Here is a 9,559-nt window from a genome sequence, read left to right as displayed (position 1 = left end):
AGACCTTAAGACAAGAAAGAGTTTATGGGTTTTTAGGAACTGAAAGAAATCTACCTGCATGACTAGAATGTAAAAGATAATGGCATGAGATGAGTTTTAAGAGATAAGCAGAGCTAACAACAAGGACAGGTCCTTGATGACAGTGAAAGTCTGGATTTTATTTAATGTTGCATTGAAAATTCTTCAAGATAAACTCCCACATCCTTCACATATTTTTCATGGGATGACTTTTATTTCATTTCTTACACTGGTTATCTCTTTAATACAGTATAGGTAGTCTAGAACATTTAAAATGCAGTGTTTACTATTTGCAGTTCAAGCCTACTTCTCCAAAATATAATCAGTAAAAAGTAGTCAGGGGCTACCACCTCCCTTATCCTAGATACTATGCTTTAATCAACAGTCTCAGACCAAATGATCTCATTTGTGAATTACTTCACAACACTGATACTGAGCTTACTATGGTACTAAAACTCCCAAGTATTTAATGCCTGCTACTCAATAACCATAACTTTCTATTCCAGTCATGATACTGCCTCTCCTGAAATCTACTCACCCTCTCAATGATAGCCTATTCACAGGTTCTCACTTTGAGATCCAAGATCCACATTCCACCACCCAGGTCTGACTTTCTTACACTTACTGGCGCTGAACAGCTTGCCTACTGCCAGTCAGAGGTGATTAACATAGTAGGGGAGAATCTCTTGCCAGAAAACCCACAGTCAAAAACCTTCCAATTTTTGTATCACTTCTAACCTTATGTAATCTAAATTTAGGCAACATGTTAAATTCTACTATAAAGTGAGGACATTATAAATGAAGTGGCTCACGCCTGTAATCCTAACACTTTGGGAGGTCAAGGCAGGCAGATCACCTGAGGTCAGGGGTTCAAGACCGGCCTGGCCAACATGGCGAAACCCTGTCTCTACTAAAAGATACAAAAATTAGTCGAGCATGGTGGCACATGCCTGTAATCCCAGCTACTCGGGAGGCTAAGGTGGGAGAATAATCTGAACCCAGGAGGCGGAGGCTGCAGTGAGCCAAGATTGCAGTGCACTCCAGCCTAGGTAACAGACTGAGACTCTGTCTCAAAAAATAAAAAATAAATAAATGAAGTTAGCAATCATATCCTGCGATTTCCCCAAGCCCAAACCCTTAACTTCTCCCTTCTCACTGTCATATATCCAATCCATCACAAAATCTAATCCTGAGTACTCCAATACTTCCATCTTTCCTGTCACTATCCCAGTTCAGGCCACTTTAACCTTACCTGGATAAATGGAAGAACCTGCTAACATGACTTAATAGACGTTTCAGGCTTTGTACTTTACTCAGCATTTTGGCCTCATCTTTAACTGTATTACCCTCACCTCCCCATACTTTGCAGATCTGTAATACTGAGCTACTTTGTTCTGTGATTACACCATGTTTGTACTCTTCCCTTCATCTAAAACAACCTTCCCTCTAAATATTCCCTATCCTTTCCTAATAATGGTCACTCATTTTTCAGGTCTCTACTTAGATGCTTCTTCCTCCAGGAAGTCTTCCTTGATCCCCACTCCCAGTCTGAATTAAGTGCCCCTCCTTCCTTCCCAGGAGCTCCCAAAGCAGCTTTTACTTCTTCCATCTTAGTTCTTGAGTTTTAATTGCAGTTTTACTTGATGACATCCTTCATAAGACTATAAATTCTCAGAGATCCAGGAACATCCCCATTTTATTCATTACTAAATATCAAGCAACTAGCATACTGTTGGGATGTAACAAATAACCAAAAAATATTTGCTGAGAGTAAGAGCAAGGAAGCATGTGTGTGTACAGATGCATACAGGTAACTAAATGAGAAACAAGATTTTGGAAAGTGGTAAGGCCCTAACTTCCAACTGAGAAATAATTTTATAAAGGACTTAGGACTTGTGTGACTTAAAGTTGCAACATTACAAGTAAAATTGTATATCTAATAGAAAATACATAATAAAGGGTAAATTAGGTAAATATATAGTCCATAAATTATTAATGCATCATCATCCATTTAAATGTGTAAAAAATATTAAACTACTCTTTTCTTTGTAACAGTAATTAGGTGGTAAGTCTCAGATTCAAATTACTAAAATAACACAATATTATTCAGTCATTGTTCCAAAGAAATCAATATCCCAGAAAAAACAAAGCTGTTCAAGTCATCATATGCACATAGGTCACTGATGCCCAAGGTCATGTAAAAATAGTTTGCTTCAGGATTAATACAACAATCTGGTTTCAAAAAGTAGAAAATAATATGATACTTACTCACACAATACCACATATTTTTCAAGAGATTCAATCAGTAGTTTGCTATCTCCTTGATGAAAGTGTAGAGCAGGGAGAACGACGTCATCCTTTAGACAGAATACCAAATACGACCAGCCCATACCCTCTTTGTTTTGCTTGATTGATTTCAGGTCTGTCAAACTGAACAGGAATGACCATTTGCTTTTCTCATTTCTATGACTTGGAGCATCTTAAAAACAAGAAAGTGGGGCAAAATATTTTTGTTCACCTTTTTAAAAGGTACTGACAGTGCTCTTCATGACTGCCTAATGTAAATTAGTTGAACTCAGGAATCACTATAGCACTCATATAATGGCTTCCACTTGTATTAGATATGGCAACGTACATATTCTTTTAAAAATGATTTTTAAAATAATTATCCTACCACATATAAATTTTAAAAATGTTATTCCTATGTAAAATATAAGCTTTGCCCCAAAAAATGATCATGGTTTTACAAGCAGACAGGCTGGATAAACACTGCAGCACTACCACCTTACTAACTGAATGATCTGGGGCAAATAATTGAATTTCTCTGTCCCTCAGTTACTTCATTTTAAAATGGAGATAATTATACTCACCACCCAATGTAATTATATTAATAAGAATTAGGAGACAATACTTTTTCAACTAACTAGTACAGGCCAAATATATAGAAAATTCTCAGTAAATGTTCATCTTTCCGACTCCCCCCACCATAAGAATATCATAATTCTCTTGAAGAGCCATTTAAAAAACAACAACAACCTTTATTCCTTCATTTCCTTTTCTAACTATTTTTAGGACACTACACTAGTAGTGAAGTAAGCATTCTGATATAAAAAGTAACACTGGAGTGAATATACAAACATTTTATTTGTAGAAAAACAAAGTAAAGCAGGGAATTGAGGATGAAAAGATAACTAAGTTGCGAATGCTTCAAAAATAACGAACACATTCAATCTTCTTGCTAAATTAACTTTCTACTAAATTAAGACCTCAGTTCAAACCAAATTATAGTTATGTAAAATAGAGCATGTTCTGAGGTACAGTAGCCTATTTATAGAAACTAAAATTCTGGCTGGGCACGGTGGCTCACGCCTGTAATCCCGGCACTTTGGGAGGCCGAGGCGGGTGGATCACGAGGTCAGGAGTTCAAGACCAGCCTGGCCAAGATGTTGAAACCCTATCTCCACTAAAAATACAAAAATTAGCTAGGCATGGTAGCACGTGCCTGTAATCCCAGCTACTCAGGAGGCTGAGGCAAGAGAATCGCTTGAACCTGGGAAGTGGAGGTTGCAGCGAGCTGAGGTTGTACCATTGCACTCCAGCCTGGGTGACAGAGTGAGACTCTGTCTCAAAAAAAAAAAAAGAAACTAAAATTCCAGGTTTGTGAACATTACTGTAATTGATAACAACTTAAATATCAACTATTTAAATAAAAAACTGAAAGACAAAAAATATTTCTTCTCACTGATGATGCTAGTATTTACAATTCACTTCTAATCTAAAATACCATTTTATTTTAACAACTTAACTCCAATATAATAAAGTCATGTCTCTGAAATTTTGAAAAACCTTTCCTAAAATGCATTTCTTAGTAGTGTCATACTACCCCGCTACTCAAGGTCTGTATTAATTCTGTCCCACACTACCAATTCCACAAATATAAAGTACTTGTAAGACAGCTGCTTACAAGACTTGATCAGAAGACAGATTAATCAGTGTTGACCTGCAGGTATGTATCACCTCCCTATCTCCAGTCATCTCCAATAAGATCCCTTGAACTCACAAAAAGAAATCTACAGCTTACAGAAACCTCTAACTGCAAGGAAAGCATGCGCCACCATTATTTCATGGACACTTAAGTATCATTTGAAGGAAGCAAAAGTAACTTATCTATATACAATTACCAGCAGCTTTCATACCAGTTTGGATAGTAAACTCATATGTAAGATACAGCAGATTAAGTGCCATGTGCCCACTTGACTACGTCACATAAGGTTTCACTGGTAATTTATATTATAGAGCTCATCAATACTGCTTCAAGCTGATATCTAAGTGAGAACAGTTCTAGAATTTCAACTTATTCATGAATCATTTAAGTGTAAATGTACTTAGACTACCTAGAACAGATATATTCTGCTAGCTCATCTGCAAATACCAAAAATATTTCACAGAAAAATAGCAATGAAAAACTACATGTTGAAAAAAGAAACCAAAAAAAAAGTGCATAGACAATTTTTAAATTAAATTCTTCAATTGCACAGTGTACTTTATCTCAATTAATGCAAGAAAATCACATGAAAAATATTAACTACATGTACTGTATGCTATATGAATCATCTGGAGTTTGTGTATATTCAAGAGTAAAGGTTTTACATAGATTTTTCCCTCAGTAACAGAGGAGTCATATATTACATGCAAAAATAAAATGCCTCACACATTTCCACATTTAAAGCTCTGACAAAGAAATATTTAAATTTAAAGCCCTGACAAAGAAATATTCTAGTCCCTCCACTAGAATAAAAGATTCATGAGAACAGGACTTTTATCTTGTTCACAGCTACATCCTCAGTGCTAGAAGAGTGGCTAGCATACAGTAGGTACTCAAAGATGAAAGATCTGCTGAATAAGTGAATTAACAACCTATTGCTACATCAACATAAAAGTAATGTGCAAATTGGTCTGCTGCAATAGCTAGTAATAAATAGAAATGGTTACAAAGGAAAACAGAAATTAAGAGTTAACTCAAAATATCTTTCTACTCAAAGCAAAAGTAAAGAAAATTAATTAGTTCTAATGAATTTACTATGTTACCAAAAACATGTAAAAAGTTATCTCCAACACACTGACATGAGAATACTAAATATAATAGCAGAAGAACAGAACAAGCAGCTTTAGTCTTCTTGCAAGAGTAGAACCCTTCAGTAAGTAGCTATATGTCTTGAATTAACATCAAGGACACATTTTATTTGGATAGATCTCTAGAACATAAGCCAGACTGATGTTCTTGGAAGATATATTTTCCAAACATTTAGTCTGTCTGGTAAATAACAACGAAGGATGTAGCAGTAGAAGCTTTTATGAAATATAAAGCTAAATGCTCTTAAGAAATACAAATTTAAATAAGTCTGATAGTCAATTTTTTAAAGGTTTGTCCCAAATTTCCTTTGTGCTTCACATAAAAAAGAAAAAAATACAATGTTAAAAATGAGAAGGGTAAAAGATAAGTAAAGGCTTCTTCTTCTGGGGTTAAAAAAAAAAAAAAACCTTTTAGAAAATAAAAAAGTTGCGTAATGACATACATTTAAAACCTCTGGAATTTCTAATAAACCCTCAAGCTTAGAAATGAACCCCCGAGCTTAGAAAATGCCTCCTTAACTTTTAATAACTACAAAATAAAGTCTGTTCACTTTGTAAGTCCACTCTGTGGTCAAGCCATAAGCAGGATTTACATCCGTAATTTTTTGCTAAGCTACACAGCTACAGAGAAGTTCTCAACTCTGACCCCACATTAAAGTCATCTGAAGACCTTTTAAAAAGGACAGATGCCCAAGCTCTATCTCCAGAGTCTGATTTTTGGTATTTTTTTTTTTTTAAATCTAACCTACCGAGGTGATTTCAATGTGTAGCCAAGGCTGAGATCTAAAGTGATCTTCACTGTCAGATTATGTTTTTCTCATCTATGGTAACGGTTCTTTCTTCCATGAAATTCGGTGCTACAAACATGTATAGCAATATTACTATACTGAATACCATAGGCAACTGTAACGCGATGCTAAATATTTGTGTATCTAAACATGTCTAAACATAGAAAAGGTGATGCACTGCGCTTTGATCATACAAAGGCTATGATGTCACTAAGTGCCACAGAATTTTCAGCTCCATTATAATTTTATGGGACCACTGACATATATGCGATCAGTCAATGAAACGTTGTTCTGTGGCACATGACTATATATATGTAGAAAGGAGAATAGTCACTGAACACATATTAAGGGAAAACTGCAATGAACCAAGAGTGCAGCAAAATGCTGAAATTGGAATAGTATGGTTTAGTAGTATACTCCATCTCCCCCTGTTACTTTAGGATAAAATGACATGATTATTAAAATTCTACTAGATTAAGAAAAATGTGCATAAAGGAGAGCTAAAGGAATTTTTTTAAGTGATTCTATTTTTTGCCATTAATAACTATAAAACAGAGCAAGTATTTTTAAAATCCTTTTTGAAGCCACAACCAATAAAACAGAAAGATAAAAAAATAACAAAAATATGAGATTTATACAAATTAAGCGGATTTATACAAATCCTTCTGACTGAGGAGCATTCAAGAATCTTCTTTGCACTTTTGTTTATTAGTATATTATATTGTAGCAAATCAGTTTAAGATTTCAAAAGATTTAATTCATACCTCCATTGGTATGTGGTTTCCTTTTAAATGAAACTGTGTTAACCATGTCCCATTCTGCTTCGTAACTGTTCAGATGTTCTGATCCTCGATGACCTCTTTCTTTGGGGGCCTGAGTCCATTCTACAACTGAACTGGAGTCCTAAAATAATTATAACATATAAAATATTTAAAGTCTAAAACAAATTTAATCTCAATCCATAACATCATCTCAGCTTCAGTGTTTGCAAACGACATCACTCATGGGAAAACTGAACACTCTTCCTATCCTTTTCTCTCTTTCATCATATGTATAAAAAAAATTAAAATAAAAAGCAAGAGAAGCTTGACTAGACTTCCTGCAGTCAGAGCTGCCAATGAAATATAAGCAGAAGTCAACTCTGAAAATATGTTTGCTTTCATAATAAAAGCCTCATCCCTTTTTTACTTTTCCTGCTTTGAATGTAACCATGTTGCCTAAAAATAGTCATCTTCTGACTATAGGGAAAAAGAAAGAGAACCACTGCCAAAAGCTCCCAACCTCCAGACTTTTAGTTATTTAAGTAAAAGAGACCAATGGTGGCTATTTAAGCCACTACTGGTTGTATATTTTCTTATAGGCAATAAAAATTAGCTAAAAGCAACATATCTACCTGTATAGTTCTATAGAACTTCCCATTTTTAAAGAGAAAAAAACCAAAAGTCTAAAATGCAATATAGTTTGAGTAAATCAAAAATTGAACTTTTGTGCAACAAAAGATACCATATACAAGCTAAAGACAGCACAACTAGAAGAACATTTTTCTAAAATATATGACAAAAGAAAAACAACCAAATTACAAAACAACTCCTATCAATTTATTTAGAAATAGACAAATATCAAAACAGAAAAACAAGGCAAATAGTATGAATAGGCAAGTCAAACAAGAAATATAAAGTAACAAACACAGAAAGATGTCCAACTCCACTAACTGTAAAAAGCAAGTTGGCGTAAGATTTCTATTTTTTTCCCCAATTAAAAAAGATAATACTGAATATGGAAGACAACATGAGGAAATGGACTATCTCACACTGCTGATGACAGTGCTCATTACTACTGACCCCAGGAGGACAATTTAAAATATTTATTAAAATTCAAAACATGTATGTATTTAACCACAACAACTGCGTTTTTATCATCTACCCTATGCAAACACTTACACATGTAGTACACAAAGAGGTATATACAAAGATTTTCACAGCAGCACTGTTTGTAATAGAAACTGGAAATAACCTAATATCTAGCAATGAGAGAATAAGTAAAAAAAGAAGTAGCTAATGAAATACTAGGCAGCAGTTTAAACACTGATATATGCTAAACTTTATATATATTCAATAAATAAATACAACAAAAAAGTTACAAAACAATGCGTGTAGTACAACAATTAAATGCATCAGACACAACTAGAAACAAAGAAGAAAACTAGGTCTTTCTACACATACACAAAAATAAAATATGTACAGGTAAAAGTCTGGAAAAATATACATTAAACAGAGACAGGTAAGGGAGGCTGACTGCAGTGGCTCACACCTGTAATCTCAAAACTTTGGGAGGCCAAAGCAGGTGGACCACCTGAGGTCAGGCGTTTGAGATTAGCCGGGCGTGGTGCTACACATCTGTACTCCTAGCTACTTGAGAGGCTAAGGCAGGAGAATCGCTTGAACCCAGGAGGCAGAGGTTGCAATGAGCCAAGATTGAGCCATTGCATTCCAGCCCGCTGACAAAAGGGAAACTCCATCTCAAAAAAAAAAAAAAAAAAAAAAAAAAAAAGAGAGAGAGAGAGTGAGAGAGAGAGAGAGGTAAGGGAAAAGGCTCTAGTCAAACAAACAGGACTTCGACTTTCTATTATTTGAATATTTGCAACAGGACTGTATTCATGTGTCTCTAGTATAACTCTTTTTTAAAAGGGAAAAAGGAAAATTAGTAAGAATGAAAAGAAATTATAAAGGCACAAGAAAAATATATAAGAAATGGAAACAGACTAAAAAACAGTAGGGAAACTGAACAAATGAAATTATAAAATAGATTGGTTTTTCTTCCAGTTGCTTCCTCAAATGTCGTTTCTCAGGGAGCCCTCCTTGTTTGATCAGTTTTTTAAAAAATCAACCCTCAGGCCAGGCACAGTGGCTCATGCTATATTATAGGCACTTTGGGAGGCCAAGGCAGGTAGATCTCATGAGGTCAGAAGTTCGAGACAAGCCTGGACAACATGGCAAAACCCCATCTCTACTAAAAATATAAAAATTAGCCAGGACTGGTGGTGGGTGCCTATAATCCCAGCTACTCAGGAGACTGAGGCAAGAGAATCACTTGAACCCAGGAAGAGGAGAATGCGGTGAGCCAAGATCACACCACTGCACTCCAGCCTAGGCGACAGAGAGACTCCTTCTCAAAAACAAAACAAAACAAATTTTAATAAAAGCTCTCACCACCATCCACCATCCCTGTTAACCCTATCATCAAATTGGTAGGTTATGTCAATAATAAGGATAAAGGTCAACCTGAAGACAGGACAACTAAGTCCAAAAGGCTGGAGTTTTAGAAAACATCATTATATCTCTAAAGTAGGAGAAATCAAGCACGATGAGCAAAGGAATCATATACTGAAATCAGGAAAATGAATTGAAAGTCGGCCTATATAAAGAAGTTGGCAAGACTCCCAGCCCTTTTTCTCCACTCATTTTCAAGAATACTGCCATCCAAGTTTACCCTTTCCAGGCAGGAATCTGCAGCTTCTTCTCAATCTACCAGCCCAAAAAGACTTGGATTTTGACATTAGGGATTCCCCAAGGAAACAGCCTAGTCATGCATGCAAAAAGTCTCACTATTACCAGGCCTAT

General features: G+C 35.3%; 1 protein-coding gene across 4 annotated transcripts in view; it reads right to left on the bottom strand.

Moving 5' to 3' along the window:
* The window catches only part of TBC1D15 (TBC1 domain family member 15), a 63,596-nt gene that overhangs the window by 31,880 nt on the left and 22,157 nt on the right, over positions 1-9,559 (bottom strand). For all 4 annotated transcript variants that reach the window (XM_037731908.1, XM_037731905.1, XM_037731906.1 and 1 more), the window contains 2 exons: positions 6,704-6,842; positions 2,287-2,497 (listed from right to left, as the gene is read on the bottom strand). In XM_037731908.1, the coding sequence (XP_037587836.1) occupies positions 2,287-2,497; positions 6,704-6,749 (257 nt within the window). In that variant the 5' untranslated portion in view covers positions 6,750-6,842. The remainder of the gene's footprint in view (positions 1-2,286; positions 2,498-6,703; positions 6,843-9,559) is intronic.

Source organism: Cebus imitator, unplaced genomic scaffold (genome assembly GCF_001604975.1).
Source record: "Cebus imitator isolate Cc_AM_T3 unplaced genomic scaffold, Cebus_imitator-1.0 Scaffold429, whole genome shotgun sequence".
In the NCBI taxonomy this organism is placed as follows: domain Eukaryota; kingdom Metazoa; phylum Chordata; class Mammalia; order Primates; family Cebidae; genus Cebus; species Cebus imitator.
This window is presented reverse-complemented; position numbering and strand designations above follow the sequence as displayed.